Source organism: Chionomys nivalis, chromosome 9 (assembly GCF_950005125.1).
Source record: "Chionomys nivalis chromosome 9, mChiNiv1.1, whole genome shotgun sequence".
NCBI lineage: Eukaryota > Metazoa > Chordata > Mammalia > Rodentia > Cricetidae > Chionomys > Chionomys nivalis.
This window is the reverse complement of record NC_080094.1, coordinates 68,956,409-68,974,637: the sequence shown is the minus strand read 5'-3', so window position 1 is coordinate 68,974,637 and position 18,229 is coordinate 68,956,409. Positions and strand designations below refer to the sequence as shown.

At 48.7% G+C, this 18,229-nt stretch overlaps 1 protein-coding gene across 1 annotated transcript; it reads right to left on the bottom strand.

Moving 5' to 3' along the window:
• Positions 1-4,446: 4,446 nt before the first annotated feature.
• Rcn1 (reticulocalbin 1) lies at positions 4,447-17,929 on the bottom strand. The gene is made up of 6 exons (XM_057781977.1): positions 17,418-17,929; positions 12,916-13,109; positions 11,852-12,030; positions 10,140-10,200; positions 6,439-6,638; positions 4,447-5,560 (listed from the first exon to the last, which is right to left on the bottom strand). The coding sequence occupies exons 1-6, from the start codon at positions 17,651-17,653 to the stop codon at positions 5,453-5,455; spliced, it is 978 nt and encodes a 325-aa protein (XP_057637960.1). The 5' UTR covers positions 17,654-17,929; the 3' UTR covers positions 4,447-5,452.
• Between the last annotated feature and the right edge of the window lie 300 nt (positions 17,930-18,229).

The window sequence follows — 18,229 nt, the reverse complement described above, 5'->3', positions numbered from 1 at the left end:
TAGCATCATGTAGGCTGTGCTTGTTTGTTCTTTTATCACAAGATACATAATCTGGATCATTTATAAAGAATTCTCAGTGTTCTGGAGGCTGAGAAACCCAGGATCAAGGCACTGGCTGCTATGCTACCGACGGGTCTTCTGCTTCCACAGCGGTATCAAGTGTCCTCACATCATAAGAGTTGGTGGTCAAAGGTGACTGGCTGGTTCCCTTTTATCTTGTCTCTACAGGCACCGATCCTTTTTCTTAACCATCCTCTAGAGAGCCTTTAATAACATCATATTAGGTCTTCAGTTTCAATGTATGAATTTTAGGGGGCACAAGAAAACCACAGTAGCCTGGGAGGAGACCCTGCTGGCTAATTCTGCAAACTAGAGGTGCATACACCTGCCATTCTGCCCAGCATTTGGAAGCTCTACTTGAGAAGTGCTCTGAGGTCATCCGGGCATGAATTCTGAGTCCTATGGAGATTTGGAATGTGGCCTCAAAGAGCAGCATTGACCCCGAGTTAACAAAATCCCTTTGGCCCCTGGGCTTCTCCAGACCAAGGCAAAAATGGAGTGGATCTGTCTTAATCCAGAGCAGGCAGAAAAAGTGGCTCAGGATTTGGAGAGATGTTGGACAAAGCGTCCCAACATGGGCACTTAGCAGTCACCTCTTTAATGACCTGTGGTGTGGGACTTGAGGCGCGCTCCCCTTTGTGATTCTGATTTGCGGAATGGGGACACCAGTGCCATGGTGATCACGGTCCCTGCTCACCATGGTTTGCCAGCAGGATTGCCCTTCCCTGGTACCTGGTAGACAGCCAGCAGCATTTTCTCCAGAACTAAAATGCTGTATCTGCCCATTATACACCTTCAAGGCAGAAAAATATACAACGGTTATATTTCTCTTCCATATTTCTGTAGTGAATCAGACATCATTTTGTACTTTATGTGAGGAAAATTACAATGATGAATAAGAAATAAGGGATGATGAGACGCATTTGACCTAGCGAGTCCCCTGGAACTCACCAAAATTGAGAGCCCAGATAGTTTCTTCGGAAATAGCCCCAAGATTAGGTAAATTCCAGGAAGTGTGCTGACACACGCTTTCCAGCATGAGCCAAGACCACTCACTGGATTTTAGTGGGCAATCCTAGCACTCTAAACTCATTTCAAGGCTGCAGACAGAGCCAACTCTCAATTGCATGTTCTTGGAAGAAGCTAGGCTGTTATTATAAAGGTGACTAAAAAAACCCAGTCTTCCAAAGAAATCACTGGCCGCCGTTTGCTGCTTCACAAGACACGGTAGCTGAGCTCCATGCAGCTCTTGTTACCATGCACTTCTGAGCAGGTGCGACTCCTGTGCTTGCTAACAAGAGACCAACCGCATAATCCAAGCAGGTGAAGAAAAGCCACAGACAGCACAGCTTCTCTAAGTGCCTTTCGTTACACTCGAGTTCATCCAGAGACCTACAGTAAGAGACGAGGTACAGAATGTGTGTTCATGTTCTGCCTGGACAGGATATGGCTCCTAGCAATTAATGCTTTCAGTCACATTAGGCATTAAATAATGCCTTGTGACATTACAGTATTGCCCATTACAAGTCAATTTTGTAGTGTTTGTTCATAATAAGACTTGAAATGTTACCTAGAAACAAAATATGTTTTCCTTGAAACAGTCAGACCTTATTAGAAATCTGGGGTTTTACAAATCACCATGTTAACAGTTATGTCCCCTGGCTAAGGTTTTCTTTCTTTAAATAGTGTTAAATTCAGCCTCAGATGCTCAAGTCTCTGAGTATTAGTCTTCTGGTGTGCACTGGCTTGAAAGGAAAAACTTAACGCTCCAAATGCACCTAGTGCCCTACTATGCACAACCTAATAAATCAACCCGGATTCCATTTGCAGGGGAAAATAATGAGGGCTTTGCAAAACTGTTAATGACTGTATTTAGGTTGCACAATGTTACTTTATCATATTGCTAAAGTTGGGGTCTCTAACCCTTTAAAAAGAAAACAGGCACCAACTATAGGGCATGCTGATACACAGCACTGTAGGAGAGCGGGGTAGGAGGGTCACAGACTGAACTCAGGGTCTGCCTGGGCAGCACAGAGAGGCATGGCTTTAAAGAAATACCAGGAAGAGAGGGAGGGAAGGAGAAAGAGAAAAAAAAGTGGGAGAGAGGGAGGGAAGAAGGGAGGAAGGGAAGGAGGGAGAGAAGGGGGAAGGAAGGTAAGTGTGTTGAATAGTTTTATGTCAACTTGCCAACAAGCTAGTCATTTGGGAAGAAAGAGGGAATCTCAGCTGAGAAAATGCCCCAACAGATAGGCCTGGGCTGCATCGTCTTGGCTGGTGGTTGGTGTGGAGGGCCTAGCTCACAGTGGACAATACCATCTCTGAGTTGTCTATAAGAAAGCAGGCTGAGCGAGTCACAGGGAGCAAGTCTGTAAGCAGCTCCCCTCTGTGGCCTGTGCATCAGCTCCTGCCTCCAGGTTCCTGCTCTGCTGGAGTTCTTGTCCTGACTTCCCTCAGGGACAGACTGTGATCTGGAAGTGTAAAATGAAGCACACCCTTTCCTCTCCAAATAGCTTTTGGTGACTGTGTTTTGCCACAGCAATAGAAGCCCTAAGACAGAAGGGAAAGGAAGAAAGAAGAGGGAGGGAACAAGAGAGAGAAGGGTGGGGAGAGAAAGTCAGAGGGAGAAAAAGCCTATTTCTAGCTCAGAGGAATTAGAAGATTCTAGCCACACAATCACATACCAGTGGGGAGCAAAGACAGAAAATACACGAGAGCCAGAGACAGCACAATGCAACTTAACGTTAACTCGCTGAGATTCCTGGCACTTAGATTTTAATTTGGTCCGGACAATGTCTGGTATGCAGACTCCACTATTTCAGACCACTGTCTGTCTCAACGGGCTTCACTTTTGAGCTTGCTTGGAGCTGTGCAAGCAAGATAATATTTAATGGCACAGTAAGTAGGGTGTCCCCATCCCCCAAACCCTAGAGCCTGTGTATGTGACCTTATATGGAAGAATCTCAAGATGATCCAAAGAGAAACAGCCTTGTAATAGACATATCACGGAGGAAGATGGTCAGAGAAGAGAGGAAGTCCATTTGGAGACAGACACAGAGACAAGATTGAGTCACAAGCTATAGAACCCTGAGTCACTTAAGCTGGAAGGAATGGGAGGGCTTGTCCTGGGCCTTTGGTAGGCACTGTGTGTGCACGTGTGCATGCACGCATGAGTGTGGTGGTGAGAGAACAGCCTCCACGGCTGTTCTTGAGCACCATATGAGATATTCTCTCATTTGGGACCCACCGAGTAGGCTCTGCTGGCTACTGGTAAGCCTGGAGTCTGCTTCCTCACACGGACATGAAGAGCATGCCAGCCTGCATTTAAAAACAAAACCGCAAACATGGGTTCTAGGGCGAACTTAGGTTCAAGCTCTATCAACTGAGTCAACTCCCTACTTGCCTGCTGACACTTTCAACTGACTCTGGCCTCCAGCACCGTGAGGGTTGAGTTTCCAGCCCAGCTAGCAACCTCTGTCACGGTAATCTGGACTACAGGAAACCCATGTGAGATTATAATGCACGCCAAGACATGAATCATAATAGGGCATGGTAGCGACCCAGTTGGGGCTTTTAAATGTGGAGTCTAAAGGCTTCACTGAGGGGGGACCATGCTTGTTATCCAGGAATGTGGGAGATGGGGGCAGGGGGCATGTCTTGAATCTGAGGGGGCAGCGAGTGCAAAGAGCCTGGTCTAGGAAGGACCTTGGAGCTGTGATGTGTTATTCTCAGAGCCAAACAGTCTCCATCTTTGTAAGATGAACTGTGCCTACTTGGGAGAGTCCGTGATTATTCCAGGAAGGAGGGGGCGGAGAGGGTCAGAGGGCTCTTCCTGGTCACGTGTATGCAATTCTGTCCTAACTGCTACGTGGCCATGGGGTTTAGGTCTCTGTGGCTGTGAGGAAGCTCTGTAGACCCTGCTGGGTAAAGTTTTCGCAGCATGGCTGCTTTAGGATCATCCACATTCCTGTCAGCACTCCTTCATCCAGGCTCTGTATGCAAGTCCAGCAGGCTCTTTGCTTCCCCAGGTGAACTCCGGTAGAACTGCATTTTGGTTCCTCATTAGGACACTGTTCATACCATACCCGGAGAGGGAATCTTAGCAACACTGAATCGTGTCTGAGGACAACAAAGTCAGTGGGGCTGGAGGATGGAGAAAGGTGGTGGAGGGGAGAGGAGAAAAGGGACAGTTCTCAGAGTGAGGCAGGGCTGGATCCTGTCAGGCAGGCCTCACAGGCAATAGGGAGAGGTCCGGATTTTCCAGTTAAAACCTGTCTCAGAAAGATTCTACTGTGAAAATGACATTGAGTGCCTAACTGTAGGGAAGAACAAGAAATACAGTGACGAAACCAGCAACTGCAGATATATTTTTGAATTGATAGCTTCATCGATTTCAATCTGATTCACGTATTCCTTTTACTGTTTAATTTGAGAGGGACAATGAAACCACACTTTCTGTGAAGTCAAACAGCACGAGACACATGGGGAAATCCTCAAGGGTAGCTTTTACTCCATCCACCCGGTTTACAAGGTGGAATTTCATCTGTAAATGGTTACTCCAGACGGTTTGGTCATTGGCTTAGATTATCGCCTCGTCCTGTTTCCTTGGCATAAGCTGTGCAGGAACAAACAAGGCACGCCACTGCATCTGGTTTCTCTTGGACTCCACAGCCTCACACCCAGGAGAGAAAGGTATGTCTATTCCCCACTTCAAAAACCAGACCCACTCGTTAACATGGAAAACAATTTCTCAAGTATATTTAAAGTGTTGACTACGCAAACTCCTAGTATTCATCGTTTCCCGGTCTCTCAATTCCTGTCTTGTTCACATTATCTTTTTGGATTGCTTCTTAGTATAAAAACAAACACAAGAAAGATGTGGGGCCACTGTGCACACTAGCAGGCCCATACAGAAAACACACGAAAGTTTATATGCCATTTACAGTAACAGCTTAAGATAGAAAGGCTTCGAAATACCATGGCTGCTCCAAGGTTAGCCGACCTAGGGCAACACAACGTGTACTCCTTCAGCATTTACCTTCCCCACTGTTTAACAGCGGCAGCTAAAAGGTCCCAAATCTAATCTTCCAAATACACAGCAGTCGGTACACAGTCTGTACAGTGTGCCCCCTGCCCCAGGAACAGAACCCTTTCACATTCCCGTCCCCGTTCCTTTAGTTGCCAAGATTTTCATGTGCTTCAGGGAAGAGCCTACTGGAATAAACTGCGATGGCTATTTTCCAGTAAATATGGAATGAAAACTAACGTTTACCCCAATCTGAGGTGTAATCTCATTGTTTGGGGACACAACTGCTGTACACCGGACAACTGCAGCCACCACCCCGAACACCTGAAGAATGCCCCTGACAGTCAGCCACGTCAGGATGAGCGCCTTTCAAAGTTCATCGTGATTTTTTGTGAGGTCTTCCCCGTAATTGGTAGCTTGGCTTCCCACAAACATGTTCCAGTTGTCTAGAATCTCCTCCTTGGTTAGCTTCTCATCCTGCGGGAAGACAGAAAGCTGTCAGGGGGTGCTGGGAGCTCTGCCGCTTAGCATCCCGCCCACTCTGCCTCACGGATCTGCAGTGTTACAAACAGCACATCTAATAGCCAGAGTGTGGGTGTATCTCCCACGACTGCCACGCACAACTCCAAGCTGGAAGGAACTCTCGCTGTCTCCGAAGGCTGTGCTACAGTGCCTCAGGTGGGTGTCTAAGAATTAAGAAGACAGATTCTACACGCAATGCATGCATTCCCAAAACAGGCCAGAGGGACCCCACTTTTCCTTCACGGCCTGTGTACCATGTGGGGCTGCAAAGCTCAGTGTTTGGGACAAACAACAGGGTCAGATGAGGCAAGAGTTTTGTCTTAATCTTATTTCCTCACTTGGTCTCTAACACATTATTAGTACTACAGTACTAGGGAGGGAACCCAGAGCCTGACTCAGGACATTCCCAGCCCCTAATGACTTAGATAAATACTGATAATCCTTAGAGCTTCTGCCAGCAAGCAGTCATCTGACTTCCAATGGAACGGACTCCCTAGGCCAGGCACATCATGGAAGTTTGATAAATATATGAACCTAGATGAAGGAAGGAGTAAGCCTGTCTCAGGTCATACTGGGTTCATTTCTTAAATCCATGTCGACTATATCAAAGATGTTCATGCTTTACCATCACACTCTAGAGTCCATGACTTAGTAATTTAGTCTACAGCCCCACAATAATGACGCCTACAGTAGCCATCACGGTACAGGCGTAATGAACAGGCGCGTACAGGCACACAGCCAAATGGAGCCAACGCTATCACTAACAAGGCAAACAACCCCAATCTTGAACAAACTGCTTCCTGTCAATCAGTGGCTCTGAACATGGAAGCTACCTTGTTTTTATCCGACTCGTAAACCAGGTGTCGGGCCTCGGCCTGCGCGTGGTCATAGTCCTGTGGGAGGATCCAGTGGCGAATCTCGTCCTTGTCCAGCTTCCCATCCTTGTTCAGGTCTCGGAAGTCATTGAACTGCTCCCGTTCTGACAAAACCCAGTCCGGCTCAGGGCCGTTGTCCTCGTGGGAAAACATGTCCGCTAGAAGGCAAAGTTGTTCTCGGTTACAGAAGACAAAAAACTTGACCCCTGAGTTTTTGGAAGGGTGACCATCCACGGGGAGAGCTAGATCACAGCAGGTGCAGAGCTGGGGAGGGGCCGCTGATCTACATACTACAGACACCATGAGGTGCCACAGGAAGACTTGGTTAGAAGCCAGAAATGAGCCTCGGGGTCTCTTAGTTCGGTGTCTGAGCCCAAAGCTTGTAAAACGGAGATAGTAATCGCTAAATCATGTTTATGCAGACCAGAGGGCTACTTCTGGGAGAATCTTTATTCCAACTGGCAGCACAATGGGGAAAGCAAACGCACCAGGCACTTTCCAGAGCCCACACTAGAAGCATCCTGTGTTCATTTTCATTTCGGTTCCCTTATATCCTCTGAAGTAGCTGCTTTCTCCCACCTTACAAATGGAACGGTGTCAACCCACAGCTTGTCTGAACCGGAGGCCGCAGGGGACCACAGGAGGCTGCCAACCCTGTCCCCTCCTCTATTGATTACTACGGCTTCCCTCACTAGGGATCTTATTTCACTCAGCCCTCTAACAATTACTATAAGATCGGTCGTTATCTCAATTTTATAAAATTCCAGGATAAAGGAGAAGGGAACATTCAGGCGCTGCTTTTTGTTTGTTTTGAGTCAGGGTCTCACTATATACCCAGGCTGACCTGGAACTCAGTATATAGAGCAGGCTACTTGGAACTCTCAGGCATTGCCTGCCTCAAGTGCTGGGATTAAAGGGGTGCTCTGGTACCCTGTCGTTATTGTCTGCTTACACCCCGTGGCTACTTTCTCTTTGATGGAAATACAGTTTTGAAACCTAAAATGGAAAAAAGTTTCGATAAAGAAGAAAACGTTCTTTGTTGAAATATGAGCGGCGGGGCTGTGTCCCCGGCATCCAGCCGTCCGCATGGCTAGCTTATGTCCCGAAATAATTACAAATATGAGCGGCGGGGCTGTGTCCCCGGCATCCAGCCGTCCGCATGGCTAGCTTATGTCCCGAAATAATTACACGGAAACTGTATTTTTTTAATCATTGTCTGGCCTATTAGCTATAGCCTCTTATTGGCTAGCTCCTACATACTGATCTAACCCATTTTTAATATTTTGTGTAGTACCATGAGCTGGCTTACCAGGAAAGATCTTAACCTGCGTCTGTCTGGAGTGGGAGAATCATGGCGACTCCCTGACTCGGCTTCTTTCTCCCAGCATTCTGTTCTGTTTACTCCACCCACCTAAGGGCTGGCCTATAAATGGGCCAAGGCAGTTTCTTTATTAAATGAAAGTAACTCCTCCATCAGTTCTTCTTTAAAATTTCAGTGTAGAAAAAAAAGCTTTTGGTTGTAAAGTTTCTATTTTGGAAAAAAAAAACATGATAATGTTTCAAAATAAAAAAAAGGATTTTTGGATAAAGTTTAAACATAAAGGGAAAGCCAGTCCTCAGCTCTAGCAGGCACTTGGCGGAAGCAGGGAAGAGCCAAAAGGGAGCCCCACGCCTTTAGTCCCAGCACTCAGGAAACAGACACAGGCAGATCTCTGCTGTGTAACGACCAGGCACAGAGAAACCCTGTCTTCAAAAATCAAAACCAAAAACCAATTAGAAAAGAAAATGAATAATCATGCCTGATTTTTGCACATTTTGTGTGTTTGTGTGTGCACATGTTTCCATGTGCCCTACGTGTGTGGTGGTCAAAAGTTATGTCAGGTGTCAATTATCTCACCTGGTAATTTGAGACAGGGTTTCTCCTAATGACTGGTGAGACCGGCAGGTCATCGAGCCTCAGTGTCCCACAGTCTCTGCCTTCCAAGCGCTGGAATTACAGGTGTGTGCCCCAACTCTGACTTTTTATGTGGAAACCGGAGATCTGAACTTGGGTCTTCCTGTTTTTACAGAAGCACTATGCTAACTGAGCAAATGCCGCCCCTGCACACTGGTTTTGAGAAGGGGTTGTCATATGAGCTGCTCTGAGCTTCACTCAACCCTGCAGGAATGGGTGCTGTTTGTCCTCGGGTAACAGATGAGAAGACTGAGGCAGACAGGAATTCCAGAACTCTCTCAAAGTCACACTATCAGTGGGTGGGAAAAGCCAGGACTCCTAACCCCAGAGCCCTTTCCAGTATACTATCCTAGCAACTCCTTGGCTTGTCTAAAGCAAGAAGACCCTAGAAATTAGGTCCCAAACCTGACAAGGTCATATATGAAGTCTTTCTCACTATTGGCTGCTGAAATTTGATTCTCATGAATAATACCTTCCTCCCCTCTCTGCACGGGGTACACAATGAAATGTTTCTTTTGGTCAAAGCCACTCAGAATTTTGTCCCTGTCGGGCACCAATTCAATGTAGAGTTCAGGAGGACCGTGAAGAGTACACACTGTTAGTCAAAAGTACCACATTGATTGTTTTTATCAGGGAGCCTTTCTCTCTGTCTAACCCACTCACCGCTGTCATGGTGACAGGTCAGAGGCTCTGAATCTCCCCTCCCTTATGAGCCTCTTAAAAGGAAGGCTCCACTCCAGCGCTTGCACTGATGAGGTCACCATTAGCATTATTATTGTACAAAGCCTTTAATTATGGAGGCAGAGGGCTACTTGGCCATTCTCCACGACCGACAGGAAGTGTTTGATTCTAGGGCCATGTATGACTTTTCCCAATGAGCAGAAGCTATGCTTGCCATCATCAAAAATGCTTGTCCTTATGTGTGGGGACAAAATCATACAACCACAAACCAGACAACAAGGCAACTTGGGCTCAGTATAATTTAAAGACAACTGCATCTGTTAAAATACATTCACACAAAGTCTCCCATCTCTTCCCAGAAGTCAGTACCCAGTCAAGTGATTTCCCCCAGCGTTCACTGGAGACAGGAAAAGAAGGGCTCTTACAAGATGGCAGCCCGAGGCTGGAGACACAAGCCAGTGGTGTGGGTGGTGGGGAGTCATATGGAAATTTCCACGTTGGCTGAGGATTTCTGTGTTCGCCGACTACTGGCTACTGGGATCTGAGTTTCAGCCAGGCAATTCTCCCTAATGTTTCTCTATAAGAAAATGTCAACTACAGACTCCCCGCCAAACGACGGAACACCAGAGGATGAGTGGGCCTAATAAGAGACAACTGTGCTCACCACAGAAAGGTATGCCTCCCTCACAAGGGCCTGTCTGTAGCTCCTGGCACAGGCTCGCCCAGCCTGAGCTCCTAAGCTGGCTGACCTGCGTCTAATTTTAGTCTTCTCCTCCCATTTACTTTAGTCTCTCTGTACATCTGCGGCTCTCGGGTCCCACTTCCAAGACAGTGTGACAAAGAATACCCCTGAGCCCTGTGGTACTGGCTGCTGACTGTCCTCTTGGTTCTTCTCTCTTGGGGGAAAATTAGCATCAACTGGGCTAAGCCAACAAACAAGGCTGAAGGGCCGTCTCTAGTGGGAGTGGGTGGAGAAGAGTGTGCCTGGTGTGGACAGCTGAGCCGCTGCAGCCTACAAACTCACCAATGTACTCGTCCTGGTCCACAAAACCATCCCCGTTCTTGTCAATGTCCTCCAGCGTTTCCTAAGAAGCAATGGGCAAACAACACAAGATGGCCATGTGTTTTAAGCAAGTCCAAGACTCCTAGTGTCCTCTTTGCTTGGTTTTCATGGCTGAACATTTGGTGACTCATGACTCGTTCTCTTAGCTCCCAGGGAAGCCCATTACATTATAAAACAGGTGATGGCTGCTATTCATCCCCATGTGCCTCTCCACAGTTTCAAGAGCAGAACCCTTTCTTCAAAGGAGAAGGTGTCTAGAAACCCAACCGAGCTCTGATGCTCTCAAGAAGCCCTGCCAGACCAACCAATATCTATCACTAGACATCGCCCCTAGGAGTGTGTGAGAGTCCAGCAGAAGACACACCTATTAGGGGACCATAAAAATAGATTCCATAGCTGAGATCTAAGAATACTCAGCTGGTGTCAGAGACTGTAGAGAATTAAACATTAGAGGTATAATTGATTTATGAAAGTAATCTAATTAGTTACATTTGACTTTTAGTTGTTCCCGCCCATCCCAGCATGAGTAACTAAATGAATTTATAGTTCATTGGGTAGAGAGTAACTGGAGGACATCCAAATCAAAGAACACTGCTTGAGTCCAGAGCACCATCTTCCTAGAAGGTAAACAATTCCCCTGTGGCAAATTCCATCTCCACTGTCCTCTGGAACATTAGTTATCACTAAATGGATGTTGGGCGACAAAGAAAAATGATCCTTGGACCACTGCCCCGTCCTTGGGGTCACAGTAGTCATGAGGCAAGAGTGGACACTGTTACTGGTTGGATATTTCAGATACTCAGAGCTGTTTATGAACAAAGTCATTCACATTCACCAATGGCTTCCCAGCAGTTGGAACCGACCCTGTCCAGGGAATAGGTGATGACATTTATTTAAATGTCAGGAAAAATGAAGACACAGGGGACCCAATGGGACACTATGGAAAGCAATGGCACTCAGAGGCCTGACAAGCACCGACCCTTTTTTAAGCCTGGCATCCAAGCCATCTGTTCTAGAGGCCCCTGCTGGAAGTAGAAGCTCTTCCAGTCACAAGTTCACCTTAGGTTCCAGAAGGTTTCTATTCCTGTCAAGCTGAAAAACCAACCAAACCACCAAAATAAATAAACAAATAAGAAAGGATCCTTTCTTAAAGAAAAAGAAAGAAAATCCAGCAACGAATAAATGAGCAAAGTCCAGCTAGCTGCTCACTAGCCCATCAGCCCTTTCTGAGTCCCTGTCTAAATAGTGTCTCCCATTCTCTGCATATCTGGGGTGGGGGGGGGGCTACAGTCTGTCTCTGTCCGCCATCTGCCCCCTGGCTATTCCCCGGATGACCCTGAAGCTGTAAGATGGCAGAATGAAGACAGAGGCAGCCTGGGTGCCTTCCAATGTCGAGAGGGGAATCTGCCTGGGACTAGCCTTAATGCACTTACTGGACTCTGTGCTAACACAAGCAGGCTTGCATTGTGTTAAATGGTTTCGGCTGGGGCATTTGTTACGGCAGCTAGCTTGTCCTGACTACTCCCTGGGCAGAGACTTGACATATTCAGCTTCAGTCCTTCCCCAATTCCCAGCAGGCTGAACCCCCGAGTCTCCCTTTGGGAAAAAGGGACAAGATGAGGGGACAGTTTTCTCCCTGGTCCTTGCCCAGTCTGCATTTTCACTGTTCTCACCAAAACTACAATTTCCTTCATGTGTTCAAACTCCTCTGGGTGCAGAAAGGCAGTGAACTCCTCCCGCGTGGCTGTCAGGTCTCCATCCAGGTCTGAGGCCTTAAACCTCCTCTCGTCCCGGGGCAGCATCTTTTTGAAGGTGTGATGGTCAGAGCTGTCCTGGAACTCGGTGGGGTTTCCTGCAGGGTGAACACAGCAGCAGGGAACCTTTGTTAGGGAAGACCTTTTGTTCCAGATCACTCATTCTTCACACACAAAAGATCTTGACCCACCCACAAGCTTCTATAAAATACCGCTATTCAAAACGCCCTTTGCACCTCCTCTCCCTCCAAAGTCATTCCATAACCACAGCCTTAGCGCCCATGAGGGGCTTCCCAGCAAATACTGAGGAGCACGGGCTTTAGACCACACAGTTTCAGACCTCTATTTACAGATTTCTGCATTCACCATATCGCTTTCTGATCCAGAACATACGAGGACTCCCTGTGTGTTCTAGAGTATCTCATTTAAGTGCCTCTGCTGCCTTCCAAGCTATCTGAATCTGGCTCTGATTGTCTTCCTTTCTCCCAAGCACCTGGAGATTCCACACCATTACCCCTCCTCTAGTCTACTAACCCAAGCCCCGCCCCCACGCATGCGTTTCTGTGCCTCCACTCCTCCAACTCTGCCACCATTCTCACAGTCTGTCTATCACTCCAGCTTGAAATCCATTCTCCAAAGCCCAGGTTTCCAAAGCCCCCTTCCAATGATGGTTCAGGCATATTTTATCCTTACTGCCCAACTTCGTCAGCAATTTGAAACTGCCAAAAGCGAACACGTTTTCCTTCTCCTTTTTTCTCTTTATCTCTGAGAGCTCAGTTCAAGCAAGGCCATGACCCAACACACCTTCCCCTATGTCAGTCAAAGGAAGCAGCTTGGTACATTCTTAGTAGGCAGAGGAGGATGTTACACAACAGGTTTTACTTTGAAGGTTGTGACATCTGGCTGAAAGGGGGTAGCTATGATGACAGAGTCTCCTGTGAGCTTGTCCCCTACTGTGCAATCTCCACGGTGGCATGCCTTACCTAGGTAGTAGCCGTAGGTAGCCTGCTTGTATTCTTCCCAGGAGATCTTTTCGTCTTTGTCCCTATCATAATCCTTCCAGACTTTAGCGACATTATCATAGATGTATCTTTTCTGTACCCGTTTGATCCAAACTTTCAGCTCCTCAGTGGTGACTAAGCCATCTCCATCACTGTCAATTCGATCAACAATTTTCCTGTAGTTCAAAATAATAATAGTAACAATGATAATAACATCAAACAAAAACATCCCTCAAGACCATAATCAAGACTTGTACGGTCTTGGTCCAGCAAAATAAGAAGCAATTTCCAGTCTTAAATGTTATAAACTCCTTAGATAGATTCAGCCAATCAGTAATCTGATGGTCCTACGATCGATGGGTCTTATAGTTCATCCTTACCAAGGATGATATGCCTTCTCCTCCCCAGAACCAGGGCCAGGGGCAGATTTCACTCATGGATCATGCCTCAACATCCTGAAACCCAGATATGACTCAGAATTCTCAATTCAGGACTTTGGAGACTTCCACTACCAACTGATCGAGAATGACCTGGAAGACGGAACGTACTGTGTTCCCCAATGCAGTCCAGTTCCCTTACTTTAATGGAAACCAAGGCCCAGAGAAGTGGGATGACGTTTCCAAGCGCACACAGCTAGTATAACTGGGTGATCACATAATCTTTACAGCGTGGGGTGCAAGGCAACAACAGGAAATTCTATGTTAAAGGATGAGGGAGCTGTGTTTTCAATCCTACCACCTCGGACTCAAGGATTTGAAATCTAGGAAGCCCAAGATGACCAGTCCTGCCGGATAAAGCGACCTCTTACAGAAACCTGGCCCGCTGGCAGCCAAAGGGACTCAGCACAGAGCAGACAGACCACTGTGCCCTCTTGGGTTTCCAGCTCTATCATGGCCTGGCTCCCAGGGTTTTCTAACTAGACTCTACTGGGGTATCCTAAACACTAGTTTAGAGCAAAAGGCAGGCTGGAAACTCCCCATCTGTCCATAGCTGAGTTTCAGTCCCTAGCTAGGAGAGACATCTGTGGGAAACTGAACACCCACAGGCCGATGTTTAACAGGGGGTTCACACACCTGGGATGAGGTCATACAAGCCAGTGATGACGCAGTTTCTTTCTTTGGGGCTAGAACTCTATCAACTCCAGCGATAAATTTTCTTGTCAATCGCAGTTCTGATTAACAGTTAATGCTGATTAATTAAAAATGGGAACTGAATTCCTTAGTTCTTTATAAATATAGTTCGGTCTGTAACTCTTATCTTTTAGTGGGAAAGGGAAGGGGGTGAGTGAGTGGCATGCATAAACAAAGTCAACATCTCCTACCCAAACCCAAGGAGCCCAGCTCCTTTCTCTGGAACTTGTGGACATTATTAACAACTCAAGGGCCCCTTCCCTTCAAGCACAAATCCCATGTGGGGAAGACTCAGCCCAGCACAGCAGAATTCCTTCAATGCTGCACAGGCAGGCGCTGCTCCAATCCTGAGGCCACACTGGAAACATTACCCATTGGTTACCCAACACCTCTGAGAAGCAGAACCCTAGGCCAGCGAAGGCTCAGTGTCATGAAAGCCAGGGACCCCCCCTTGAGAAAAGAGCTCAGTGTCATGAAAGCCAGGGATTCCCCCCCCCCTTGAGGAAAGAGCTCAGTGTCATGAAAGCCAGGGACCTCCCCTTGAGGAAAGAATAGCATTTAGTTCACATCAATTATCATCTAGGCCATACCCAGCCCAATACCCAGCAAGGACTCTAAAACTGCTTGCTGGAGTTACAGGAGTCATCTTGACCTCCCTTGAGAAAGGTCGCAAGAGAAAGATCCCGAGGAAGGAAACAGAATGTAGATAGACTCTCAATGTTTTGGACAGAACACCGAGATCTACATCCTGCCTTTCTCCCTATTTTCTGTGTGGTCGCAAGCAAGTGAGTCTCCGGGCCTCACTTTCCCCGGGGTAAGCGGAAACACCCAAGCGACAAGAAAAGCCTGGGGAGCAAAGAAAAGGAGCGGCCTTTCCTCACTCAGGTCAACAATGTAGGTCATGCATGGAAGGAATATTCCAACTCTCAGCAAAAATGTGGAGTGAGTCAAGCCTCCGGGAAGGGCTTAGGGCCAACGGAGTTCCCCGGCCTGCTGCTGTCCAGGAGCCCAGAGAAACCAGAGACTGGTGGACAGGTGGAATCACTCCCCGCTTCGGAAAGTAATTCACGTTTTTCTGAGACTGTAGGAAACTGTTGAGACTGTATGCTGCCCGTGGCTTCACTTCGCAACCCTCCAGAGATCTTAATGATGACGTGTTTCCAATAGACGGTCGAGTGATAGACACAAAGTTGCGTGGATCTAGCCACGCTCCTTCCTCAGCAGCCTAGACCTGGAGGGGGCTGTTGAGGCAGAAGACAGAGGCAATCCATCACTTAGCCCAGGCCAGACCTGTCATTTCTAAAAGAGCCAGCCCAATTCTGGCCCATACCACCTTAGACTGGAAGAGGCTCAGGCCAGGGCCCAGCTAATATTCTTGGCTCCTTCCTCGATGCTGGGTCACAGCAAGTGTGCCACAGGTGTCTGCAGTTTTCCTGCCCTAACGCCCAGACAGACCGACCCTCACCGAGCCTCTTCCCAGGACTCCCTATCTGCCATGGTTGGTTACACTCTCCACTCTACTGCCAGCCTGGCTTTCCCAACAATGTTTGGGAATTAGGACATCCTGTCCAACACACAACCAACATCTCTACCTCCTCGTGGTCCTTTCCTCTGACCTTAATTTGCCCTCCTCTTCTACCTCCCATTTCCTTTCTCTGCCTTTGCCTCACAAAAGAGTTCCAACCCCTGATAAACAAGTTGGCCCTCGCTCCAGGAACAGCTTTCTGTTATGATATATCAACCAACCTTTGACTCATCTCAAACCACCTGCAAGACCCAAGCACCTCCCTCCAACCTGAAGTCCCAGGAGCCCCGGATAAACACACGGTGATGCAGGTTTTACTCTGTCACCCACACAGCAATCCTCGAAAGACTGGTCTGTCCTCACAGGGGATGGGCAGCACCCTGAGACCTAGAACACGAGGACTCATCATTGTACCTGTCGGATGTCAACCAAAGGAGCCACTGCAATGCCTGCCACATGAAAATAAAAGAGCAAAATCGAGGTCTCCACACAAGGATCAAGCCCAGAGAAACTCCATTAACACTTCCACCTGCCACTTAAACTACCACCCTGATGAAGAAACTAAATGGTGCCAGAGGACCTGTGCTTAGGGTTTCCAGCTCCAGACCCCCCTCCTCCCCTCCTTCCCAAGAGAATGCAGAAGGGCTGCAATCGGGGCCCTAGAATAAATCAGTCTCTAGGACCTCCAAGCAGGCAGCAGAGGACTGTCAATGGCCCCTATTGTTATGTCCCAAGCAAGAAGAGAAGTACTTTCCTGTCAAATAAAGATAATGTTTGAAGGTGACTTTGAAGTCCTAAGGTCTTTTTATCACAACAGGCTGGTGTTGCACCTACATAATAGGTTTCGTTTTTCCTGTTCCATTGAGCACCCTAGCCTTTCTGTAGTACAGAGATGGCTGTGTTCTTTTCAATGGTAACAGAACACCCTGATCCTCCACCCCCAGGAGCCGGGTTCTGGAAGCTGTAGGGGCCCACAGGCAGGATTGTTGTATCCCTCCCCACCTTCACCAGGTCTTCACTACTTGTCCCTCTGAAAGGCTTTCAGATAAATGCACAATGTCCAAGTGTCTCCTGGGAGCCAGGGGAGGGAGTACTGAGATGTTGCCCAGGTTTATTTCTTGATTCCAAGCTAAGCTCGCAATGCACTACCACAGCCACTCTAGTTTCCTTGGCCCCTGACAACTGAACGCCTCACCCATTTTTCTGGAAGCAGAGCCCAAAGAATCAGTTTCCATTTCTGTGCCTCCTCCCCATGTACTAGCTCCTATTACCCCTTTAAAACTATGATTTCTAAGTCTCTACATGAGATTTCTCAAATAACTGGTCAGACGACAAGAACATCGCCCCGACCCAGACAGGCCAAGGAAAAAGAGTCTCCGTCGACTGCCCCCACCCCATTCATCTCTTACCCATTTCTGTTAGATCATGAGACGCTTATAGTAAGTCTCAAGCGCCTCTGGGGCTAAGACTGTGGGATAGAACTCGGGTACTAAAAGGCCACAGCCAACAAACTCTGGCTCACTCACGCCCATCTCTTCTGATGCAACCTAGAGGAGGGGGCGGGCCCTCATGCTCCCGGCTCCAGCGGCCGCCGCCACGTTCTCGCCTCCCCGTGGGAAGCTACCCCGGCCGGGGCGTGGCGGCGACCTCCACCCGAGGTCTGGGCGCCCGCTGGCAACTTTGTGCCGCCGAGCCTGCCTCCGGCTCCGGCGGTGTGACCAATTGGCACGATTTCGCTTTCGCTTTGCTCCGGAGGTCCCGCGTGGCTCCCCCTGGGGTTGCCGTGGGCCCCTCCGTGGTCCCCTGTGTGGCCCGGGCCGCGGTCTCACCCCAGCCTCTCCTTGCTCTCCTCCGGGCTGAGCTGATCGAAGGTCTTGGAGTCCTCTTTGCCCAGGAAGGCCTCGTGATCGTACTGGAAGCTCTGGTTGTCCTCGGCCGGCCGCTCGCCCAGCTCCGAGTCGGGCCGCACCACGCGCTCCTTGCGCACCGTGGGCTTGGCCCGCAGCGTCAGCGCCAGCGCCAGCAGCAGCCCCAGGGCGAGTCCCAGGCGGCCACCGCGCGCCATGGTCGCGAGCAGAGGAAGGTGGTGGGGCAGTAGGGGTTCGCAGCACCGCTGCAGCTGTCCCCTCCCCAGCAAGGGGCGCGCCCGGCTGGCGCGGAGAGGCTCGGGCCGCCCCACTCACGCGCCCATTGGCCGGGGCGCTGGCGGGGGAGGCCAGGGCCGCCGAGCCACGTCGCCAGGCCGGGTGGTGGGCGTCAGGCTCGGGTTTCGCCTCGGCCCCTCCCCGCGATCTCGTTGCGAGAGGCGGGCCCAGACGAAGGGGGCTGCGGACTGGAGGGCTCTTTGCAAGACCGGAAAGAAGTTCTTTGTTTAAAAAAAAAAAAAAAAAAAAAAAAGCAACAGATGTTCGGTGTGGTAGCTCTATCTCCGGCTTAGAGAAGCTGTGCTCCCTGTCAGCTTCCAGCTGAGAGCCCTAACCTCAACCCCAGGCTTGCCCAAAGATGGGCACTTAAGTCCAATTCAACTCCAGTTAACGTAGTTTGCAGTGTGGTTACTTACACAAGAGTCTGGAAGGAGGTCAGAATGGGCGTGGTCCCCTAGGTTAGGGAGGAGGTGTTCTCAGGAGATAAGGCTCGATCG